Consider the following 26,627-nt stretch of genomic DNA (forward strand, 5'->3'; position numbering starts at 1 on the left):
CAGCGGTAGAGGAGCTGCACACACTCTTGTCATGCTATACTGCCCAGGTGAGATATGCACTCAAGGGCACCCTTAAAGTTGCTTTTGGACAGATTCAGAGTTCCGTCTGACTAAGACCACCTCTGAAAAGAGTCTACATTACCAGAACTATGGGACTGATGGCCTTTGTTAATGGAGTGGTAACAAAAACAGCTCTCAGCCTAAAATAATGTGCTGTCTTATAAAATTCTAGACAGGTGGTCACCCCAACTCAAAGAAAGAGGTCTGTGTAGACTCATATACCTACAAAACTAATCACATAGCTGTTTCCTACTGCACAGTCAATACAAACGGCTAATTTGTTGAGTGATAGGAAACAGTTTCCAAAATCTTCCTAAGGAATCTTTCACCCAGCACCCACCACTAGTGATGCCGACTTCAACCATGGGCATCACTTTCCTTCCAGTTCCTCTATCCCTGCTCAGCTCTCTATCTCCTCTACCCTTGCAGTACCTTACCCATTTTCTCTCTATAACGTCACTATCAAACTATCACCCGTCTCTTCTATTTTTGATTAACTTATTTCCTTTCCATTTTCACATATTTCTCTCTGCTCTCTTACAGTCTCCTTTCCTAGCTTCCTGTCTCCTTTTAGTCCACTGTTCAGACTTCCTCTTTTTTTTCACAACCGTTTGTTCAATTCTCAAACTCCCCCTCCTTTGCGCATCTTCCTAACCCCTTTCTTTTTCATGCACCCTTCTGCATTCTACCCTTTTCTTCAATTCTTTTCATTCCTCCCTATTATGGTGTCCCTTCTTTAAGATTTATAGCTCTCTTCTTCCTCTCACTTAATCTAATTTTTAAGTCTCCTTCCCAGTTTCTGAGATCTTCTCCTTCATGTGGTTTGTCTTCCCCTCCTTCCTCATTGCTACCTTCTAAAATCAACCATTGTCTGGTCATGGTTTTTGTCGCCATTCCTGCTCCCCTTTGTCTTACCTTTCACTTTGAGGTTTTTCACATTTCTCTAGCCCCTTTTTGTGACATTGCTGATAAGTACATTTAATGGCCAAATATTCGCATTACAGTCTGGCTTGAAGCAGTGCAGGGTCAAAGGACAAGGATTCCATGGTAAACTGAGGCTCTCTGAGGTGCACTGTCCTGAGAGACTTTCTGACTCTGCAGCTCTGCTGAAGAGGCCCTACATTAACATGTGGTTACCCATCTGTGGTAAGATGCCACCCCTACTGCAGAGAGAGCATCCCCTCTCGCTTTATGCTTTGTGGTGTTGCTGAGGTGGTGCACAATTTATCTTTGTGCTCAGCCCTCCTACCAGCCATTCAAACGCATACATGGCTAACATCTGACTGACTCCGCTCAGCTCAAATGGGCTTAATGAGGTAGTGGGCTGATTTATGATCAGAGGCAGCCTAGTAATATATAGGGTGCCTGTAAGAAAGTGGATTTTTAGTGGGGGTGATTCTCAACGAAAAATTACACTAACGTGACAGGGTGAAACCTAAAGTCACTACATAAACCTGGGATCAACCCTTGGTAACTATGACACAAAGCACATAGGCCTAACTTAGGGCAATTTAAAAAATATTTATGAAGTACCAAAACAGCACAGCAATAAGGGGAACAGAAGACATGAAATTTTAATTTTAAAGTTCAAGTAAAAACAGCACCAACAATGCACATAGAGCCTATAATAGTCTATGGGAGGGGTAGAATGGGTCATAAGCACGATTCCTGACCGACTGAACCTGGAGCGCAAGTTGGATACAGCAAGTAGGTTTGTCTCACTCACAGATTTTGCCTTCTGACTTAGGGCTTGATTTATATCTTGACAGTAAGCATACTCTGTCATAACCACCAAGCTAGTGGGCCGCCCTCCCAATTAGATGGAGGGCGGACCATAGGTTTGGCTATGACAGTGACTACTCCATCTGGCTGTCGGACAAATGGGTATAGGTCAGCCCACTGAACCTTGGAGTCCACTTCTTTGCCCAGGGTACAAGAGGGGACAGGTCCAGTCCTTCAGGGCTCCTCTTAGGGATCAGCAAGCAGGGTTCAGTTAATTTCTCTTCTTCGGCAGGTCCAGAACACGTTCTTAGGAGGGATCCTATGGGTGCCACTTTTATGGTGGGCCTGGGCAAAATGTGAATTACAGCAGCATATTTGGCATCATTTTGGTAATTTTGTGCAACAAAATGTATGCAAAATTACAGAGATTATGCCATTCTGCCGCATTGCATAGCTTCAGGGAGAAATTTTGATGCAAAATGTACCATACAGGTAATTTTTTAACACGAGCAGCATTTCAGGTCAATTCTTTTTACTGAGTGTCTGTTCAGGTAATTTCTGAGCACAAAAATACAAATTTGAACAGGAGGGGCAGTAAGGGTATGAATGTGTGAGGCACTACCTCTTAATGTGGGCAGTCAACGAACATTTCAGTTGGATTGTTTTTACTCAAAGCAGACCATTCGAGTAATTTAATTTGTTAAGGCAAAACTCCAAGTGCAAATGTGAGCAGCAGTGTTTTGAATGCAGGCAACCGGAAATCAACTTGAAACTACATTTTCAAGTTCAATTTTTACTTTCACTTAACTTCAGTCTAAGAGCAATATTGGCACAAGAGGAAACGACTACTGCTTCTTACTTCAGGAATCAGGAAAGTATTCAAGATGAAGATTGGCTACAAAGTCAGTGGGCCCTAGATAGGCTTTACATTGCGAAAATCTGTGTTTGAAATGGTGCATCTGTGCTCGACGTGGTCCAATGTGAGGCTCTCCCTAAACTAAAATACATTTAACAGACCTCCCCAATTCCAAAATGACATAGGCTTTGGTTGTTAGAAAGACATTATTTTGTTCTCTCCTCCCTTTCATTTCAAAGGCAGTACTCATCAAAGATGCTGAGAGGGTGTGGTGTTATGTTTAGAGCAGTCGATGTTAGAACTAGGGAACCAGGTTTGAGTTCCAGCATCGGCTCAACATCTTGTGATTGTGGGGAATTCACTTAATTTCCCTGTGCCTAAAAAAATATGAACTTGACCTTGTGTAATTTAGCTTCACCAAGCTGGTGTGAAGGTTAAGTAATTTGTATTACAAGCATATCCCACAAAAATTAAATATGCTCATGTAAAGAGTTATTGCAAGTATATGCAACAAAAAGAAAAAAGAAAATGTGCCCTTGGGCTGAGTTTGCACTATATATAACTGCAAATAAATAAATAACCACCAAGGATAAGACATTATTCAGATGCCTATTCAAGACTAATGATCCTTCATCAGGTAGGACATAGTGAGGATATCCAGCCAAACCTTTGCTATTACGTACTTTGACATAGTACTACCGCTGTTCAGTACTTTCATTAACGGATAGGCTAGTTTACAACAGCAGGTATGTACAGGCTGATGAGAAGGTTGATAGGAATTTGGTAACATTTTATAACCTCTTCTAAAATATTTATTTAGAAACGTTATACAGAAAAATTAATGTTGGACTCAAGATTTACCAAACTTTCAAAATTTCCATACCATAAGAAACAATTGATGCATACCTTAATTTTAAAATCATGTTCATCCACATGCTGACTTGTTCAATACATTAGCAAGAAACAGGTCAGCTATGGAGAAATGCTTGAAATATTTAACAGTAAGCTTCATTACTCTAAGTAATTGTCTTCCTCTTCACAGTGAACCTTGTAAATGATCCCTCTTGGCTCCTAGATGTCCCCATTGCCGATGAAAAATTCTCCTCTACCCTCTCAATATGGCCAACACAACCACTTTCTGTGTCAGATGGGAAAAATACAGGAATGAAAAACTGTAGTGATTTTGGAAACAAAAGAGGGGGCCTTGTGAATGGGCCATGAGAAAGAAGAGCCCAGATCTCACACAACCTTCTTCCTGAAGTGATAGCCACTAGAAAAAGTACTTTGTACGTGAGAAAATTTACATTGACAGAGCCTAGATACTCAAAGGGGTTTTCTCTTACACAATTTAGGACTAATGGGAGATCCCAGTCCAGAACTGGAGAGTGGCCAACTGGTATTCTCAAGATAACACTCCTCAAAGCCTTTTAGCTAAAGTGTCTACGTGACTCAACTGCAAACCCCTAGTGGCCCTAATAGCTGACCACTTGCTTCATAGAGTGGAGGCAGCCAAACCCAGCATCCCTTAGAAACTCTAGAACTGAATTTCCCTCAAATGAAGAAGCCCCAAGATTCTTCGACAGACACCAGGAGGAAAAAATAGTCAAGTGTATATCACAGACTTCAAGGAGTGCAGGTCTGCTGAAAATTTGAATAGAGAGAGAGTAATGTCATGAGAGCAACCTAGAGGCATCCGTCTTTCTCTTTTAATCTCCAAGGTGCTAGAGCTAGACAGTTGCTATCCTTCACTGACAAAGATGGGAAATTTAGAGGAGGAGGTAGAAACACTAGAGCCAGAAGGATTGCCAGCTGGAGATGCAGATGTTACCAATGATGACGAGGCCAGAAATGAATGAACTGGCCTCTCTGCTTTCTCATTAGAAGTATCTGTGTCTTGAGGAGTAGGAGAAAGCTTTCTCTTTGAAAGTGAAGAACCCTCTCTCCTTTGAAAGCTGCCTCCAAAGCTTTATTAATTATGTTCTGCAGGATATCTAGTTGTGGAGAATTAGGCAGATCTGATATTGCTGCAACCTGCAGAGCAGACTTCTCATTTGAAGAGTCAGAAACCTGCTTTCTCTTCTCTGGTCTCTTGCCCTCCACCCATGCTGACTTGGCCGGGATGAGAAGCAAGCAATCTTTCTAGGACTACTTCCTGGTTGTGATTGATTGCCCAGAAACCCATATTGACAATAATCCGAGAGTTGTGCTGCACTGACATCTTAAAGTCGGGTATGAAATACATATAAAATAAATATATTTAAAAAAAAAATTAATTATAGGGGAAGCATGCTGAAATGTTTAAAAACCAGCAATATTGTCCTTAGTGCTCCATTAGTCACCCAGCCGCTGGGGTGGGGAGCGGATTAAGGTGAAGAGCAGGAGTGATCATATTTGAATGTTGCAAGCAGAAAAAACACATAAAAATGAGCATTGGAAAAGCCAGTAGAGATTTGCCAAGCAGGTGCAATGGCTAAGTCATTCGTATTTTTGCAAGCATATGCCACAAAAAGAAAAAAGAAAATAAGGTATCATCTAATGTTGCAACCTTGTGTTTGTAACAAAACTCATTGATGCAGCTGTTTCACTACTGAAGTATTTGGAAAAAAGGCTGTTACCTGTGCCATGCATTTTCTTATTATTATAAACATATGACAGACATATGAATACATTGGCAACTAACTAGGCACGTAAATGGCAGACAGCAACACTTCTGAAATGTCAATTAAACACGTTGTAACACATTTTTCAAATAGGTGCAGGCAAAATAGGTTGCTGGTAATTAAAATTATCATAAATTAATCAACAGAATGAAAAGGCACACTTTTATCAAGATTTGAACCCGAAGAGAAAGAAACTATTTAAGGCGGATGTGAACAAAGTGCACAGAAGTTGTGCAGTTACTAAAAGTGAACGAATGAAGCCAGCTGGTAAAGTGTGCTGATTTACTGCTCTATGCTCTATTCTACGCTTGGCAGAAGAAAATTCTGAATGACAATTTAGCAGCCCAGTAGGTGAAATCCGTTGACCAAAAGTCCCCCTATGTACCGCTATTCTTTATGAAAGTTTTTGTAATGCATACAATGGCCTGACAATGCAGCTAAAGTTAGCTCAAAGGTCAGACCTTAAAAGGGTCCGCTCAAGTATTCAGTGGAAGGATACAACTCACTGAGTCAGAATACTTTGAGACCGAAATGCTCATGGATGGGACAAGCACATGAATCGAATCAGGGACAACTGTGAAAGACATCAAAACCATCAAATCATATGCAAGCTGTTGTTGCAAAGTCCATTCTAATTGCATGTTATGTATTGGAAACAATAGGTTTTACCAACATCAGCTTAAGCTCGCCGTAGCCGAGACCTAAAATATAATTCTGTTAGGTTAAAAGGTCAATATAGAAAGTTTTTAATTGTATTTGAAATAGAAAGAGGGAAATAAGAAATACAGTTTTTTAAAGAAATGAAAATACATGATCAAATTTAATCTGTGGTTTACTTCCTACAAATATCTACAGGAATCTTATAAAAGTTGTACTAAATACCTTAAGATGTTCCGGGAGAAGCGCTGTCAGCTTTTCAGCATATTCGTGGATTTTCGGATGCAAATAAATGTTGGTTGTGTGCCACAGACGAGCAAGTTGCTTCTGTGCCGCTACTGTTACTTTCCTAGATAACAAAATTGATATAATGCAAATGCATGCTGAAAAGCAACTGCAAAAACATAATTGCAATTTCCAAGACGGAGATAGTTTTAGTTGCACACTGTCTCATACTTCGTTTTGGTATCAAGAAGTGTGGAAATTGCTGTGCCATGTTCCATCATTCCCTTTGCTCTATAGACGTTGTTAGTAAATGGTGACACTGTATTATTGTTTCATTATTTTGTGCGTTATCATTAGTGGGTTTGTAGCCACATTCAAACAACATGGTGTCCACCCATTTTTACTAGATTTAGAAAATTGGGTAATAATTGATTTCGTGCATTTTACCAGCAAGAAGCCCAAATGGAACCACAATCCCATTTCAAACAGGAAAATTAATGAACACGATAATAAGGATGGCAAAGTTGTTGGTACAACTCACAAAGCAATTTTAACCATCAAACTCTCTCAAACTATGATGATTTACTAATTAAGAAAATTCTTATAGTCAATGCTTTAATGCACCGAAATCTGGATCAAACTAGAAGTACTCTTATTATGTTAACATATGGAATCTCAAATCTGATACATTAAAAATCATTTGAGTATCATATCAGGCGACCTTACTGCCCAACATAACCACAACTCTCATGGGCTAAATGTTGTTATTGATTACAGCTTATTTCAAGCTTCTGATTTTCCTCAGGTCTCAGTCTTCCTTAATACAATCAGAAGACAGTGATTATCATCCACAAGTCCTCAGTCTTAATTGGTCTGGGTAAACTGCACTGACTTTACTGAACTATTTTATCTTCAACCCGAATTAAGGAATAAATCAGTACTCAGATGGAACAATTATATGTTTAATTGTTTAGGTAATCTGTGGGTCTTGCCTGGTACAAGGGACTTCACAGCCTCTGAGATCAACAAAATCTTATGACTAAAACTAGCATTACGAATTGAGGCCAGACTACTTACTTTGGTCAAATGCATTGCATCCCATACTGACACAATCATGACTCAAAGTAAACAAAATTCAATAGTTAAACTCCGAGCACAATTCATAAGAAATTATCGTTTGGAAATTTAGGAAGTCTTCTTTGAGGTTTACTCACACTTCCAGTACTGAAAGAACAAGGGTGAGCATTCGGTGATGTATCAAAGAGTAAGTGAGAGGTTTCTGTGGTGCAAAGAGTAATTGGAACAGAAAGGTCCCATTCAGTTTGGGGCCATGAAAATAAATGACAAAAGCACCTTTGGAAAATAGGACATGGAACTAGCTTGGGCATGGAACTACCTTTCATAAAGTGGTAACACACTATCACATCAGCTTTTTTATATAGCAATGTTATATCTTTTACTTGTATTGCAGCAAGTGTGATGAAAACGCTGCAGACTCTGCGTGGGTTAATTTGGCACCCATATCATTAGGTGGTAATTATAAACAAGCCCCCACTGGTCTTGCAGAGCTCTACGGCATTGTTTGTTAATATTGATAAACAATGTGTTATTTCTTCCTCTTGGCGAAGCTTAATTTTACAGCTGATAAACCAAAGAGTTTTAATTTTATATCTATCATAGATGGTAATCAGACGTTTTTGCAAGACATTTGCTAAATAAATTGGAATCCTTAGCAATTAGCAAGGAAATGATCCATTTAATTCAAACTAGTTTTTAGAAAGAGGTGTTCAACTATTGCTCATTTACTCATTGAATCCACATCAAGCAAGGTCAGGCTAGGACATCCTAAACCAATTATTCCTCTTACATTGATCCCTCCTCAATGTTTGATTGGGTGAATAAATTGCACTGCTGAGTTAAACTGACCTTTTTAAAGTACATACTTCAGCATGGGGTAGGGTCAAACTTTCTACCAAACAATGGTGGTGTTCCAAGGTTAAAACCACAAGTGGTTTAAAGCAGAGCATATTTTAGCACCCCTTTTTTTCCTTGCATTTCATCAACCTACCTAGTCCTGCTAGAATACTGAGTTTTTCACTAATATTAGAACACAAATGTGTATATGCTGCATGCCCTAAGGGTGATTGTAGACTCCAACAGTCCTTACATTTATGAATATAAGTAATCAATCATTTTATTGTAAACCTATTCAGAAATAAAATTATGTTTTTTCTAGATCGGTTTACAACTGGATTTGGAATGATGGAGGTAGGAACATTGAATACATTAAATCATACCAAATCAAACCTCACATGCTAAATCCTACACAACATGCTATGACTGTACGCACTGGTTTCGAAAGATGCATGACTGTATATGGTGAGAGGGTATTTGGAGAAGTGAAAAACTCCCTGGAAAAAGAAGGGTTATTTGATTTTGAGGTATTGGCTGGTTGTGTAGATAACACGTTGGACAATGTAGGTGTTCAAGGTGTCCGAAAGCTGCTTCATCCGAAAAATCTCAACACCTTAATGCTGTATTAGCCTTTAACTAGGTGTAACAGGGGATACTGTAAGGATGACTCGTAGGCATTGGTATATTATGAAAATGTCTGTTTATTGGATGGTATCAATGGAACATAGAGTATCATCTTATGTGCTCCTTTGGTCTGCTGTTTGGTATTCCCAAGGTGCTCCTCCTTTCTCTTTTTCTTCTTTCCAGGTGGACTCTCAGGATGCGCATGTGGGAAAAGAAGAGAAACACAACTGTTGGTGGAATGGTAAGATTCTCTGGTTTTCTTTTTCTTTCATTTTTTTTTTCTATACTAGTTTCTCTATTCTTCTGTCTTCTCTTGTCTAAAGTTCTTTGTCTCCTGTTCCCCTGCTCTGGGTCCTAACTCATCTGAGGTAGTTTTGGTTTGCGGCTGTCTTCTACTGTCATAAGACTTTTCTCTCCTTGCTCTTCCTTCTAGATCTATCTTCTGTTGTTTTCTTCCTGGCTCTCTTTTGACTCTTCTGAGGAATTCTCCTCTCTTTTCCTGTCTCTGTTCCTTTTCTTTTTAGTTAATGTTACTTGCAATGTGGGCACACAAACATATACCAATAGGGAAATAAACAACAACAAAAAATAATCTTTCAACCGACTTGGTTTTGTTTTGCCCGCTAGTTTAGGTGCCAATAAAAATGCTCAATTGAACACTCTGTGGTCTTGCGTTTTATTTTTATTTTGTAGCTTGAACCTTTGAGTATTATTTCAATATGTATACACTGTTATCTGCAGCCCCTTCTCTCTCTCTTTCTGTCGCTTCTCTGGGGTTCCCAACAACCGGTAATTCCACCTCCTGACTAATCCCGTACAAAAGGTAGGGCTGTCCACTGTGGGACCATACCTGCCAAGGCCACGCCTCCCCAGAGCGTGGCCGGATTGTTGATTTCTCCGCCTCCTGGTCCTCCGCTTCCGGGCTCGAGAAACCACTGCCGTTGCTGTGTCCCGCTGGCCAAGTCGGGTGCCTGCTGTGCTGTTCGCTGCAATCGGCTTGGGCGTTTGACATCTCCCGGTGATTCCCTCGATCCTCTTCATCCTGTCGTGATCCTGGGCTCTCTTCCTGGTCTTCTGCTCCCGGGTTCCAGGACACTTCCCTGAGAGCTTTTTGGATGTCTCTGTTCCCTGGAAGTCGTCCCTGATTGGAGGGATGCAACAGCGCCTCCAGGTGAATCAGGTCGGAGTCATTGGTGCCCCTGGGGTACCGGGGAGCCGACGCCATGGTCGGCCCATCACACTAGGTATTTCACAGTTTTCAGGACTGACATATATGCAATGTATGTTACTTTGCTTGTTTTGCAGGGGCCAATAAGCGATCACTAAAACTGTGATTTATGCAAGAGTACAAATGGCTAGTGTAGGGTCCAACATAATTACATTTTACTGACAGCTTTATGAAGTTATGAAAAAGTACAAACTTTTAGCTTCACGTTAAACTCTGTTCAGTCACAAACTTATCAAGAGAGGATCAGAAGCATAGCTATCAATATTGCAGCAGGTGCAGTGACACTGGTACCCAGCAGTTTAAGATGCCCATCGTACCTCAATTACAGCTATTAGTTTTACTATCAAACCTGTAGATAGGGAGAGGCAACTTTCCTTCCTTGCATTAAGGCAGAGGGCACATTTGCTACACCATTGAAGAGACAGAACAGTGGTTTTACCTGTATGAGGTGTATTGTTTTATTTATTAGGTCATACTTGACATTTTCCTGTGCCTTTAAACATCACTGTTGTGATTTTGAATCGTGTTGCATCACCGCAGTAAACAATAAAAATAATTTTCTGCTTGATGACATCTCAGCAAGAAAGAAAAACTTTCCCAATGACCAGTCATGGTGCAAGCATGTAGCCCAGTGGCTCATTCAAAACACATCCACAACCGGAGAAGGTACACCCTTCCATATGTGGGAGTGATGTGCTGCTCAGCCTCTATAAAATTTCACAACCTCATGTTAGCACTGAGGAAAATTCATGTGGGGTGTGGCTTCTGGTCGGAACTGGCCTGGCACTGTAATAATGGAAATGAGGAGAAGACACACTTGAAGTAGTGGAAAGAGGGTATTATGAGGGATCAAAAGAGAATTTTTGTGGGTTACTCTAAGCAGGTTGTCAAGCAACCCAGACGTCTATAATTATACATGCTCAGCATGTAAAGCATTGTTAACAAGATCATGAATTTCACTTTATTAGTCAGACAGTCTTTGTTTTTGTGACACAATTTTTATTTATTTAGTGAAATCTAGTGAGAGACAGAGCCCTCACACACATCTCTTTTATCTCCTAACAAATGAGTTCCACTATTCATACATTGTTCCAAGAGGAGTGAAGTAGGATGAATCCCACCTATGCTTAATGGGTAAGTGATGGTATAACTTTGTACAATCTGTTCCCCAGCATCTTGGCTAAAATTTTCATGTTGACATTTATCAGGGATACAGGGCAATAGCAAGAGTGTTCCCGCTGGTCTATCCTGTCTTTAGAATTAAGCGATATAAGAGATTTATTTCAAATCAGACTGTGATTTTCCTTGTAGTTTCAGCTTCCTTACACACTGCATACAACCTCGATACTAAGAGAGCTGTAGCATCCTGACTCACAATGTGTATGTTTAAAGTTGTTATGTTACTGTAGCAATAGCAATATAATATAATAAGGTCAGATAGAATGTAAGAGGAGAAACAGGACAGTAGAATGAGTTGATTAAGACAGATGGGACCTTCAATGAAGAACACACCTACACTATCATTCAATCACCCACTGTGTGGACTTGTTTTATTGGCATCTGTCACACTGGTGGCGAGGATGGGATGGTAAGCCCATGGGGACAATCAGAAGGTCTTAACATCCAACGCTCCATAAAGTTGTTTTTTTCCACTTTACTACATGATATGTGCAGGAATCTGTCATTTCTTTGAGGATTTGAGAGTGGTACAGCAGGTGTCCTGTTGAGAGTGGTATGGGCAAAGCGTCCGGTAAGTGGTGGTGGACAAGAGGACGAGAGACCAACTGCTCCTTTTAGGTGTCTACAAAGAGTATCATTGACACTCTTGAATGTTTATGTAGGTTTTCACATGGGGATGTTCAGCTTTAAAGGTATAATGTTAGCATGTGCACTTAACCAGTTTCCATGGACTGCCTCATGAGTGGTTGCAGTGGGTGATTCAGTGAGGGGACGGGCACGCATTTCTTTTAATTGTGTGCACACTCCTTACTTTCCTCATGCTTTGGAGTTCAACCTTGGTACTCTGGCTGCCCGCACCGGAACCTACCTACATCTGCTTCTTGTGCTCCCGACTCCACAGATATAGAATTGGCGGTGTTCTGTGTCTTCGCTGGTTTCCATTTCTATTCGCGGAGTGAATGCTGGGAATCGCATTCATGACAACGCAGCGTGCCTTGCTATTACGGTGGTTTTGCATGCTGGTGAAATGTATTCTTCTTAGATGTCAACTGTCTAGTGTTCATACCACCTACTGGACCTTGGGTTGGAGTCGTCGTACAACGCATGGAGGATACACACTCTGTGGAGACATTTCCACCATACGATCACTGCAATAAAGTGCAGTGCCTGGGAAAAGTGAAGTTTTCTCAGATAAAGTAATCAAAACATTACTGGATTGGAAAAAAAATAAACAGTACTGTTGATTTTTATTTTATTTGTTTCTTGCTTTGCTTTAGGATATAAATTTTATTTCTATGAAAGCTGTTTCTTTTATCTAACCTTTGCCTTTCAGGGTTTTAGGGCGCATTGGTCAGGTGCCAGAGGTGTGTGTTTGTTTGTTTAGATTGTGATATTTCAGAGTTATATACTTTCTATTAGAGTGCATTTGGAGGCAGTTACATTTCAGTGTTTCATGATTTGTATTTGAGTACATTTCGTGGGGGGGCAGTATTCAAAATGTAACTGCACCACCTTTTTTTCTAGTGATGCCGGGTGAGCCCCCGATCAAAAGACAAAAGTCGCGAACTGTGTTTGCGAGATCTGTCAAAGTCTGTGGGACATCGTTAGTCTCTGAGAGAGCTTTACTTTTACATTGTCATCTTCCTGATATTGTTGGTGAAGATCCTAATGAGTATGAAATGTGCATAGGAAAATTAGACAGGCATTATTTACCTAAACTCAGTACCATCCTAGAATGATATCTATTTGTAAACAGGAAAACTAGACTCTTCTATGTTTGGTCCCTTAATGGAAGAAAGAATAAGACACCAGGTAATGTTAGGCTACAATATCTAGAAAACAAGAGAAGAACTATGGCAAAAGGATGAACCGTCCTTGGATGAACTACTAATAATTGCTAAAAAGATAGAACATTCCATAAAATGTGTAGAAGTCAATATGAAAGAAGAGGGAGAGGGAGATACTGTTCATTTAGTAAGAAATATTTCCAATTGTCAAGGAAGGAAAAACAGAGGTTGAAATGAATGTTATGAAAAGAAATATTTTTCAGAGACAATGTTTCCGTTGTGAAAAATGTGGACACAAGGACAATGATTATGGGTATCCAGCACGTAAAGCAACATGTAACTACTGCAAAGAGAAAACACACTTTGCTAGTGCATGCAAAGGGAAAGGTTTTAAAGGGAAAGTGTGTGAAGTTAAGGAGGAGTACGATTTTGAAATCCATGATGATAATACAGACTTTGAATGTGGACCCACTGTATTACAAGTAATTGGAAATCAAAGTACTAGCCATATAGACGCGGTAATAGTAGAGGGTGAAAAAAAAAATCTGCTTTTTGATTCAGGGGCTAAGATCACAATTATCTCTAAAGATTTTTACCTTAAGGATAAAGTTAAAGTGCATAAACCAGACATCAAGTGGCATGTTTATGGAGAGAACACATAAAATGTATGGATACTGTTGGGGTATAATCGAATACAAAACAGGGATATGTGAATGCAAAAATGTATGTGTTGCAAAACGGAGCAGCATCTTAAGTTAGTTTCATCAGAAAGATCTAGGCGTGATATTGTATACCAACAGTTGTTCACCTATTAGAATAAAAGAAGATTTCGTGATGAGGGAGGAGGACATGCAGAGCAACTCCAATGACACATTTGTGCAGGAGCTAAAATCATATTTTCCCCTAATGTTTCAAGAGCAACTAGGGTGTCTTCACCATTACAAACATCATATAAGTTTAGTAGAAGGAGCTAAACCCATCCGTGGGAAAGTTCGGAATGTAACTGTGGCTGTACGAAAAGAAACGGGGTTAGAACTAGAAAAGTTGAAAAAAGATGAAATTATTGAGGGAGTGGAAGGCACAGAGTGGTTGGCTCCGGTGGTTGCAGCCAGGAAGGCTAATCGAAATTTGCATTTATGCATAGATTTTAGAGAACTGAATAAATGTGTGATTGTGGATAAGCATCCCTTACCCAAAATCTCAGATATGCTGCTGCTGTTAGAAGAAGCCAATGTTTTCTCTACTGTTGGTGTAACATCGGCATATTATCATATCATTCTTGATAAAGCATCTAGAGATCTCAAGGCATTCGTCAGACCTTTTGGGACTTTCCGCTATGCCAGGTTGCCATTTCAATTAATATCGGCAGCCCTGGTGTGCCTTTTGGGTCTTTCCACTATGCCAGGTTGCCATATGGATTAATATCTGCAGCCTTGGTGTTCCAGACGGCTCTGGAATGAGTGCTGAAGGGTCTTGAAGGCATAAGGATATACAAAGATGATGTATTAGTGTTTGGAAAAGACAACAGTGAACATGATGAGAGAGTGAAGCAAGTCTTGGACAGGTTAAGCAAGTTTAACCTAACTGTGAGAATGGACAAACTCATGTTTCTGAGGTACTCTATTGATTATTTGGGACATACCACCACTGGAAAAGGAGTTATGCTCAAAGAGGATCTTGTGAGTTCCACACAAAAGCTTAAGTCCCCATCCAATAAAGAAAAATTAATGAGATTCATTGGAATGGTGGAGTACTACAACAATTGTTTTAAAAGATTTGCAAAAATGTGTGTCAACATGAAAAGTTTACTTCGCAAAGGAGTTGATTTTGGGTGGAATGATGCGTGCGAAGCAGAATTCAAGGAGTTAAAAGAAAAATTAAGTAATGCTCCTAACTTGAGAAATTTTGACCTCAAATGCAAATCCACATTGACAACCAATGCCAGTATGAAAGGCAAAGGAGCAGTGTTACAACAAGTTAGCAATGATTCTGAAAGGACAGTTCTGTTCCTTTCACAAGTCCTCAAAGGTGCTGAGTTTTGTTATTCGGTCATCGAAAGGGAGGGTTTGGCGGTCCACTGGTACTTCAGAAAATTGAGAAACCTTTTGTGGGGTAGTAAATTTGACATAAGGACAGATCACAAAACCCTTTGTGAATTATTCAAAAATAAAGTAATTGATTCAGTGTCCAGCAGAATTACCAAGTCGGTGGTGGTGCTGCAAGAGTTTGATTTTGAAGTCAAGTACATATCTGGGGTAGAAACAAAGTGACAGACACTTTGTCTAGGTTGATGCACGTTGAAGAGCTTGATGTAGACGATGACGATAAAGAAGTGGTGTGTGAGACTGAAGGTAGCACCATCACGGAAGCAAAGTGGCGTGATTAACTTAACTCTGACCAGGGTATATTAGAAGTACTGAGGTTGATTAGAAATGGGTGGCATGATAGGACAAAAAGCAGTAACAAGAGTGGAAAACTTTGGCATGTGAAGAATGAACTATCAGAAAGGCATGGCCTTTTTTTCAGGGGCACTAGATTAGGTTCACGTACCACGTTGAGAAGTGAACTTATAGCTCTGGCACATGGCGGCCACCATGAGAAGACCAAAGAGAGGCTTAGTTTGACTTACTGGTGGCCAGGGATGGACAATCATGTTGAGAGGGTGATACAACAGTGCATTCAGAATGCCATGAGTGAGAAAGCTGTTTAACCTAAAGTGCAACCAATGGTGATCAGAGACTGTCCCACCCACCAGTGGAAAGAGGTTGCATTATATATCTTGGGGCCAATATATGGGAAAGGTCAGGAATCATATGTAATTGTTCTTATTGACATGTACTCTAGGTGGCCAGAAATTTCTGTCCCTAGAGGAATATAAACCAGGCAAGTAATAAAATTCCTCAAGGAACTTTCTAGCAGAGAAGGCATACCAGATGTAATTCTCACAGGTAATGGAGTGCAGTTAGTGCCCAAAGGAATGGAGTTTAGGGCACAGGAGCATGGTGTGGGCAAAGGTTGTTGCTCCTCTCTTGTTTCACATTCAGCAAAACCTTTAGTCACTCACTGAGCAGGGTCATATTTGTACTCCGGCATGGGGCCTGCACCACATCCAGGCCACTGAATCTCCTGTGTGCTACCATGTGCCTCTGGAGAGCCCTTTGGGCTGGAGGCTCGGTGGTGTTGCATCAATTATGGCCCACATGATGCACAAAACATGGAGTCTGTGGTATCATTCTGTTCAGGTTTAACTTAGTGCACGGATGGAATCTGGTACAGGAAAATGCTCCCCGAAAAGGGAGAAGGAGCTCCCAATAGTGCAGCTCTTCAGAGTGCGATCATGGAGCAGCCATCTTGATGGTAGCCAGGTTCCACCTGGTACAGTATTTGGAAATGAAGGTGGTGAAATAATGTTGTGCACCTACTTACAACTAGCTTCATAGAACAAACTGTCTTTCCACAGATACTTACGGGTGGCAGTGACCGACACTGACAGTGACAATCCCTGCAATGAGGTCTAGGTAGCGACGCCCTTCCCAGTCAAACAGCCACTGCATGTGCCCTTGATGAATGAGGACTGGCTTTTTGTAGTAGGTGACAACTGCTGGTGAGATATTCTCCTTGCGAATTTCCAGCACTTTGTCATAAGGATAAGACTGTAATAAAGAAAGAAAACAATTGAAGGGGATGCCTCATAGTATAAAATGAAAACATAAAAAAGCCAAAACATGAGCAATAGTTTGTAAGAGGGTGACCACTACCAGGTAGGTACTGAATGGGGTGGATTTAGAGGACTTGGGTGAAGCTGGGTGCATACCTCGGCCTCCAGTTGCCAGTACTTGGCAGTACCAAGCTTTGTTTTGGGGTAATATTGCTACTGTAAATTAGACCTTTGAAATGATGGGTGTGTCACATTTTGTAAGCCGTGTTTTTCACGATACTGCATCATATGTAATGTGACGTGCAGAATACACTTGCAGCATTTTTTGCCATTATGCACTGTAGGAAACACAGACAATGGTATGAATGTGGGGATCAAAATAAACTTTCTATTGACAGGCATTGAAGTAGATGACTGTATTTGTGGGTTGAGAAAGGTAAATATTGATTTTAGGAAAGAAAACGAAGAAGATTCTCTTGAAAACTCAGCCCAAACGAACAGAGGTCTGCCAGTTTGTCACAGACGTGTACTTAAATAAGGCGTTGGACTATGTAAATGAAGCATACTGCTATCTGGGTACCCTATAATGGATGCCGAGGTGGAAGCAAACAAACTATTAATGATTCTACTGCAGACCCATAGATGAAGAGGGCTGTCTGAAAGCCCTTTTATGTATTTATATGTATGTAAATTTATTTTTTTTAACTTTTTTATGGGAAAGACAAAGGTCTTGGCCAATGCCACACCTAACAAGAGAAAGAAGGGTGATTTCAAAACACAAAAATGTTTCCAATAAAAAGGCTTCTATGTCTAACAATGAAGTCATTAACTTTCACTAAAATTAAGATTTGTTGGAAGATGTAAAGACAAGACATGAAAATAATTGAGGTAGCAGAATGTTAACAGAGAAAATTCATGCAACTCAAAGTAGCACATCGAAAACATGAATAGTTAAATCAGCGAAAGCGAGTGTTTGTAAAGCATGTTGGTTTAGACAGGCAGCACTACATAGTGATGTCCGTTCTCATATCATCCTGGAAGGGGAGTTTCTCCAGCCCTTTTCTGGAGTAAAAGTCCAGCCATTTCCAGGATGTTAAGGATTTGAACTGGAGTTTGAGAATGCCAATAAATAACACACGTGTGGGCATTCGAGAACTTCCAAGTCACCCTATCCACTCCCACCCCTTTAGTGGAATTTACTATTGCAAATATCTTCATGCTTGTGGCGGAGGAAAATGCAGCAATAGATGCATTTACACCAGCCAGGAATCCCTCTGTAAATTCCTAGGTGGTGTAAATAATGTATTTCCAGTCATAAATGTGGGTTTACAGCTCAAAATACCTTTGAGAATATGGGTGAAGTGCACCACACTTCGCTGAGCAAGATGAGGAGTTTACCATGTTTATACACTTTACTCAAGTTTTGATATCACTTGGTTCTTTTCAGGGAAAGAGCACAGGTTACACACACAGCTAAAGTAAGTCGAATTCCCTTGCTCGACATTAATGCCTTTACAGACTTCGGCAACTGAGGAAAAAGTCCAGCCCCATCATCTGAAGAGTGAGAGATTGAACAGGCAATCCAAAACTCACTGTGGGCAACAGAACAAGTCCAGCAATCAGCGGTAAAGAAGGGGCTGCGTCACTGTTGTCTCTACAGAAGAACTTCCCCCTGCTACCAATCTGAAGGATGCTCAAGGAGACCGTTGTTTCGGAGAGCCAGGCCATTGAGTTTTGGATTGAGATTGTAGCGAATCTGGCATGACAGAAACTTAAATCACAAACCTTTCAAAACGATTGCACGAAAAGAACTTAAGTGCTTCTCGGAAAGACTTAAGTGCTTCTAAGTGAAATAAATGTATTCACCAACATATATACAGATTCTTTTTAACATACTACAGCAGAGGGGAGAGAGAGACGCTGCCCGCTTACTTATTTTTTTCAAAACGTTGTCATTTTTGCGTAATCATAAATCATTAACAATACACAACAACAAATTGCCCATGCTCACAGGGAGACTGGGACTGCTTCAGTGACAGCACGGATTTTGGACTATAAGAGATGCAGAGTGACTCTGCTGCCCTAGTTGCAGGAAGGGTGTCCTAAACTAAGCAATCTCCCCTGATACCGCGGGGGAAGGGTTCATGGGACCTGCAGCACTCGCTGATCCGATGCAGCTGGGGACTCATGATCAGATCCGAGGCTGGATACAGTCATCCAGAAAGTAATAAATACTCCTGGTTTCTGTTACTGTACATGATGTTACACCGATGGGGGAGACACATTGTTTTACGCACTTTGTTGTTCGACGAGGAGTTCATTTTCCTTTGTGATGATATAAAGCTGATAGTGAATGCCATATCGGCTAGCGGAAGTGACTAAGGGCTACAGTCCCACCAAGGCAGCTTGAGTGCCATCGGCCTTGCTGCATCCACGTGATGCTGGGCTCTCCGCAAGATGCATTCACAGAAGTTGAGGCCTTGGCCTCTGCGGGATGGGTGGGATGGTGGGTTCTGAGCATTGGTCCGGATGTTATGGGCTTGAGTTTTTGAACACACTGCCTTTGGGTGAGGGGGGGGATGATTTCTTGTTTTTCTGTTACTTGGTTGTACTGGGGTCGAAGATTTGCTCTAAGCTGCATTGATATGTTACTCGATGTCAGACTGAAGTGGAGGTAGTGTATGTGGAGACAGAGGGGGATGTGGGTGTGTGGAATGCAACACTCGCTACCTAAGATGGATCAGACATGGAAATTCCTAATCTAGAATGTCTCGGGCACCCTGTTACGAGGAGGAGGGTGTACACACACACACTTGAGGAGATATGGGATCTCAGTGGCATTCCATCAGGAATCATACACTTGGGGAGATTGTTATAACAAAATAAATTGTATTTGTAGAGCGCTTATTACCCCTGACAAGGCGTCAAAGTGAGTAGCACAGTACCCAGAGTCTAGTTAGTGGTCAGTCAATTGGTTATTGGGGTTAGTTTTGCATGCGCATTCAATGCATTCAATCCAGTTTCTTTTTGGTAATTGTGGACGTAGATGTGATTATTAGAGGGGGCCACGTGAGGCACAATTACTAGCTGGAATTAATATTGTTATGGTTTCCAAAGAGCCTTAAGGCAGATAGGCATGAGATTTTTAGAGTAACCTGTATACAGATAAGGGAGACAGATGGTAGTAAGAAGCAGAATATCATGCAGGATTTTAAGGGTTATAACAGGTTGAGAATTTGTGCATGCAATTTGTGGATGTAAAGCTGTTGAAAGAAACAGTTTCATTCAAAGATACTTCTCACAGTAAAAAAAGGAAGCACAGTGCGACAAATAAGAGGCTCTTTCATGCAAATTATATGCAACATAAACAATATATTATAATAAATGTCTGTAAACATCCACCAACTTAAAAATATAACAAGGCAATTAATATAGACATATTGCAGCAATCGTTAGTATATTCAGTGCCATGTTTGCCACCCATTCTATGTCTGGTTTGGAAGGCACTGTCCCCTTCACCAGCTTGAACCTGAAGAGCACTCCCACAGAACGGACACCATATCCAGTAGAATGGATGTGTCTGGGGTCACCTTCTCGTTCTAGGACACACCTTGCCACGTAGTGTATAGGGCAGCTGTGCAGAAGATGGAGGGGACACAGATATATACAACCTCCTACTCTAATTACGCTAGGGGAGTGTTGATCTGGGTGCCACCTGGGACCACTTTTTTGGCTACTGGGTTGGTAGTAGACCAGGAGGGTAGGTATGTTATAGTATCCTATACAGGGATGCCAGGGCGCTCTGCCTGATAAACGTTTATGCCTCTAATGTGGATGATGCAGATTTTTATGGAGTTGATGAGGGCTGCTGCTGATCAGGTTGGCCCGAAGTGAAAATCGCAGGGCACCTGAACTGTGTTTTGGATGGTGAGATGGATTGCTGCCCTCCCCAGAGTAAATATACAAATCCAGTAATGACTGGGCAGTAGATATACAAGGCCAGTAATGACTGGGCTCTCAGGGAGGTCATGCGTGGACTTGGTCTCCGTGATGTCTGGAGGGAGCATAATCCACAGAGCTGTACCTACTTGTGTTACATCCCAGCGACTGGGACGTTTAGCCATCATGATTACAGCTTGATGTCTGTCAGCCTGATCCAGGATGTTGTTACTGTCTCCTATCTGGCACAATATATATGTGATCATCCCCATCTACTGTTCTTCTACAAAACATGTAGTGGCTGAGGGTGGATGCCTTGGCGTATCCTGTCTTTACCCATAGTGTTTCAGAGGTCATAGAACCTTACTTTGAGGAACATTGGGAGAGCACTAACACTAGAGCCATCGAGTGGGATGTTATGAAAGTGGTCCTATAGCAGGAATGTATGAAGACAATGTACGGAGTAAAAATGCAACTCACACGCATGTTGGATGTGCTAGAAAAATTACTGGGTGTGCTGGAAGAGTGTCCGGCTGTAGACCTACAAAAACTGGGGGAATGGTAAGACTCCAAAAAAGAATTGCTGAAGACTTGGGATAGATTGTATAAGCTTGTACACACTATTTATAGGCAACATCTATATGCACAGGGTAACAGGGCTGGTAGGATATTGGTCGTAGTGACACCCAGACAACACCTGTGGTTGCAGTGTGAGATGCACGGGGTGGGGAGGTAAGCTCTCAACAGGGCATCTTTGCAGAACATTTGCAGAGAGTCTATGCAATGCCAGATAATGACTCTCAAGCAGAAGGGACAGAGTACTGATCTGGAGACGGACTGTTTGATTAGGGAGGACAAGGCACAAACTGACGTTCCCCTCACTAAGGAGGAAATTGTGGCAGCTATTTGTGCATTTAAAACTTCTAAAGCTCTGGGAGGGGGTGACCTGCCTGGTGGATGTGGTAGAACGAGGAGGGCAGACTCCTTTGCGGATGGCTTACTGGTAGTGTATCAGGAGGAATTTGCGAGAAGACAGGTACCAGACTCTATGAAAGAGGCACTCAGTCATGATAATCAAACCAAATAAGGATGTTAAGGAGGTCTCCTCTAACTACCCCTTCTCCATGGTAAATGTTGACGTTAAACTACTTAGCAAGCTCCTAGCTAACAGGTTGCTGGGCCACCTGCCATCCCTGGTCCATTAAGACCAGTGTGGTTCCATCCCTCGCAGATATACTCTATGTAATTTGAGGAGGTTGTATCTGGTCATGAAAGCACCAGAATTGAGAGACGATTCATAGGCTCTTGCATTGCTTGACATTGAGCAGGCACTTGTTTCTGTACAGTGGGACTTTTTGTGGCAGGTGTTGCAAAATGTGGCCATTAGAAAGACATTTATCAAATGGGTGCAGCTGCTATATCAGGCCCCATGGTGAGGGTCTGAGTTGGCAGGACAGTGTTGCGTCATTCTTTATTGGAGAACTAGACAGGACTGCCCGCTTTCGCCACTGTTATTCGCACTGGCTATGGAGCTGCTGGCATGTAGACTGTGCTCAGTGTTGCATGGATGGGGAGTGACAATAGGGGAGACCACACATGTGGTCTCTCCATAAGCAGATGACACACTGATATTTGCAACAACAGGTGTTTTTAGTCCCTATTCTGCTGGCAATACATGCAGAATGTGGAGAGCTCTCTAGGCTACATGTCAACCATAACAAATCCAAACTGTTCCCACTGGGCACTTTGGGAGGGACCTCACAACACCAGCTCCTGCCGCTGATGTTCCCCTGGGAGACCACCAGAGTCAGATATCTTGGGATATAAATCACAAGGGAGGTGGGGATGTTTGAATCTTGGAACATTGGATAGGGTCCTGTAAGGCCTTCGGCTTTTGAAAAAGTTCTGGAACTCTCTTCACCTATCTTTGATGGCAAGATGGTACTCATGAAAATGATTGTTCTGCACCGTTGCCTTTATGTTTTTCAAGGCACATTGTTTTATATTCCAAGAAAATACTTGAATGAACTAGATAGAGCCATTGTTGAGGTGCTCTGGGCAGCTGGTCGTTAGAGGGTCAGATCGGCAACTCTGTGGCAGCCTCGTGGTGAGGTCAGATGAAACTACTCAACTTAAAGCTATACTATCTTGCTGCAGAGCTCCAACATGCAGTCCACAGTTTGGATGACTGGGGAAACTGGGGGAAGCGATAACTACAAGGCACGTGCAATGGGGCACTCCTACCCAAAATGCTAATGCTGGGAGCAGGAGCCACTAACTCAGTTCCCCAAGTGGTAAGGCAGGTGTGTAGAGCTTGGGAGGGGGTGTTTCTTCAGGTGTTACAGCATGCCTCATATGAACCTGACATGCCTTTATGGTACCTGTGGTCTTTCATTCAAAAAGCTCACACAATGGCGATAGATCACTGGTGGGCAAAGGGTTGCAACACTCTACGAGACCTGTACCTAAATCATAGATTCATTACCCTGCCTGATGTGGTACAAACCTTTAATCTGGGCCAAGGACAATTCCTACTGTTCACTAAGATGGAACCACAACTCTCAAAATATGGCCCTCATTGCAGGAGGTCCCCAAAGAGTCTCACACATTAGTAACTTTGTTCGCTATGGCCAAGGAGCCATAGATTGATCTCCTTTATACATAGGTCATTTCAAGAAGATGTCCCACAGTGCACGCTGCGGGTACAGGGCAGATGGCAGAAGGGGATAGAGGAACAGATCACAGACAGGGAGTGGGAGAGCATGCACGCAGGGTATAAACAGTCATTGCTAATTTGAGGTTTAAATTAATTCATTACAGTGTCATCCATCAAGTATACCTTACTCCCGTCATGCTGCACGACATTTACCCGGGGAAGGTGTCTACTTGTTACTGGTATTTAGTTGAGGGAGCAGACTTCCTCCACATGATGTTGGGATGCCCCAAACGTGATACATACTTGCAGACCATAGCTGAAGATGGCCACGGCATGGGAGGTCCCTCGGGAACCCAGACAATGCATGTTGGGTCTGATCCTGACACATAAAAAGAAGGGCCTAAGTTCAAGATGTCTGGCGTTGGGGTTGGTCCTTGCCAAACACAGAGTAGCTATTCTGTATTTGTCTCCTACCCCTTTGGAAGTGCGAGAATGGGTGAAAGATATGACTGAGTGGGCAGTGGCTGAAGAGAGTCGCATGCGTAAATGTCAGAGAGATAAATTAGCTGATGACTTGCCAGAGGCGCAGTAGAGATTTGCTGCCACCCCGATGTTATAATCATGACCTATATGTACTCATGACATATCATATATTGTATGTTTCAATATTTTACTAATGTAAAGGGGTGCACTTGAATTCAGTACTGAAGTGCATTAGGAAATCATAGTGTTAGGAAATCATATACATGGTGTGTCTTAATCTCATTAAACAAAATGTAAGCATAGATGTATGTTATGAAAACCATCCTCACATAATTGAAGTGTACTTATTCTAAAAACGTGAAGAATTTCTGTAGACATGTCTATTAATAGTTACAGTTAACATCAAATTTGTAGTTCACAGTCATATTTATGTTTATGTAATCAGCATTATTGCATTTATTCTGTCACCTGAAAATCATTTCAGATCATGTATTCAGATTTTATATTGTTGAAATTAACGTGAATAATAATTAACATGATTTAAATGTGCATTAATAAATTATGCTTTAAATTAACAAGACTTGGCCTGCATTTCTTTAAACGTGAGAAACTGTGACATTTTTTGCTAACTTGTCATTTCATTGCAAGTGCATTCACATGAAATGTTAATTTGGAAATAGATGTGCTATTGTTTTACTCATAGTGATTCTGAGAAGAAAACCTTGAAGGAGAACACGAAGACACCCTTATTCATACATGTTGCAAATGATGTCTAGAGGACCAAGGACAGCAGCGTTCTCAGGACTGCGCTGTGAAAGAACGATGATGTTGCAAGCTACACCGTGGGACAGGTGAATACAATGGAGCATGTGATGGCATGATTGAGAGTGTTACCTAGCCTAATTTGTGGAAATAATTAGGGCTTAACTCATTGACTGTAGGTCAGAAGTGAATAGTTTCCTTTGGACTTTGAGAGGTACAAACCTCTGGCTTTTCCCTTTTTTCTCTATGCTTTGATGAGTGTGGCTTAGGCTTACACTAGCATCTCTCTAAGAAGACTCTGCACCGAGCTGCTGAAATGCTGACACTTTTACTTTAGATTTTTGTCCCTATGCCTTCTTAGAATTTCTATTTTTAGTATAGCTGTTTGACTTTTGAGATTTTTCATTAGCATCCTATATATTAATTTAGTTAGATGCCTTTCGACTTGCACTCATGTGTAAGAGAGAAGACCAACAATTGTTTTCTGAGCATCATATCTTGTTGCTGATATTCTATATCACTGTTACTGAGTTTCAGGTATGTCTCATGGTAACTCGCTTAAATTTCTTCAGGAGATTTGGCTACCCTATGGTTGTTCTGTATCTCTGCAGTATGTTTTTGAGATTTGTTTCCATTACCCAAGTGTTCGTTTTTAATAAAACCATTAAAGTTTATTTCCTATTTGGGTTTTCATTGTGTGGCCAAATTGGTTACATTGTACATTTTTGATGATTGATTTGTTGCTTGACTTCCTAGTTAATCCTGTTGCAGGGAACAAACAAACTGCCACCCTCAAGTAAAGAGCATTCAAAGGGCTACATTACAGGCTTGGGCCGCAATGCATGCAGACCTACTCAAGCCCCCTGATGCTAGGCCCCCTTGGACAGATTGGGTGGTTTGGTTGATATGACTCTGAACACTGCTTCCACAAGAGGGTAGGAGGAGACAAGGGGGCCTTTTGTTTGGACACCAGTGCGTAGGCTCCTTGGGTGCATGTGTGACTGTGATACCCGAGTTGGCTTTGGAGCCCTGGTAATGTGTCTCTCAATACTTCTTTTACTTTCGCCTGGCTTCTACTGCTTGACTGATCATATGCAACTGCTGTAATAGAACTAAGGGGGTGGAGGGGATGGTGTGAATAACTCTTTGCTTGAATCATTCTGTATTGTTTATTGGTATGCCAATAAAAAATATACAGAAAATATTGCTCATACAATGGTCACACAGGAGTCAATTGCCATTAACCTGTAGATTCTTCTATAGCTTATTCTCTCACCCCTCTCTCCTTTTTTCCACCTTTCTTAAATGTTACTTATAAAAATTGCTAGGAATTGGTGCATGTATCACAATTAATATCTGTATCTCAATATGGTAATAAGCTGGATCTGCATGTCACTGTATTTAATGTTATTTCTCAATTCTTAGTTCAATAAAGCTGGTAAGTTTGGCTATAATGAAAGGTACCTCTGATTCATGGAGTATGGGGTATGGGGGCATTGAGGGTGGGAGGTAGTTTTCAGGATCTGTTGTATTTTATTAAAAGTGCAGGGACAGTTGACTTTGATGTGTGGGTGGCTTGGGTTTTCCACATACACCATGCACAAGAAGAAGAGTAATGGCTGATACACCGCATAATGTGGCCCATTGCCAGGGCAATACAAACCATGTACAATAAAAGTCCTCTCCTGGAACGTTAATAGGATGTTGGACCAAATCAAGGGGAGAGGGATGCTAAGGGCAGCAGCGCAGACAGAGCCAGACATAGTCATGCTCAAAGAAACACACCTATTGAGAAGCAAATGCCCGTTTCTGGCCCATAGGGGCTTAGCCCAGATATTCAAATTAGGGTTCCATAAGGGCTCCCAGGGCACAGCCATTTTAGTGTGGCACAATATGATCGGAAGGTATGTGGCAGTTATGTTACTGGGGAATCCCCTATCATTGGTTTGTGTATATGCAGCCCCCAGCCCTCTGACAGCCGCTTTCCTGATGAAGTTGGGAGATCTAATAAGGGAGTTGCTGATGTCTACATGGATTTTGGGGGTAGATTTTAACGGGGTCTGTGGGACTGGTCTGGACCACTCAGAGCCCTCGGGAAACTCTCTCTGTAGTTGAATACTAATGTGTACATTTCTCCAGAACTTAGACCTAGTCGGTGTATGGCAGAGACACCATCTGGGAGTAAAGGGATACACCTGTCCATAAGACCTTTTCCAG

The 26,627-nt window shown here is 41.5% G+C and overlaps 1 protein-coding gene across 1 annotated transcript in view; it reads right to left on the minus strand.

Moving 5' to 3' along the window:
• AGXT2 (alanine--glyoxylate aminotransferase 2) overlaps positions 1-26,627 on the minus strand; it is a 206,065-nt gene that overhangs the window by 157,249 nt on the left and 22,189 nt on the right. Inside the window, exons 3-4 of the mRNA XM_069220773.1 lie at positions 16,381-16,565; positions 6,181-6,304 (exon numbers count right to left, since the gene is read on the minus strand). Coding sequence (XP_069076874.1) covers positions 6,181-6,304; positions 16,381-16,565 — 309 coding nt within the window. The remainder of the gene's footprint in view (positions 1-6,180; positions 6,305-16,380; positions 16,566-26,627) is intronic.

Source organism: Pleurodeles waltl, chromosome 1_1 (genome assembly GCF_031143425.1).
Source record: "Pleurodeles waltl isolate 20211129_DDA chromosome 1_1, aPleWal1.hap1.20221129, whole genome shotgun sequence".
Lineage (NCBI taxonomy): Eukaryota > Metazoa > Chordata > Amphibia > Caudata > Salamandridae > Pleurodeles > Pleurodeles waltl.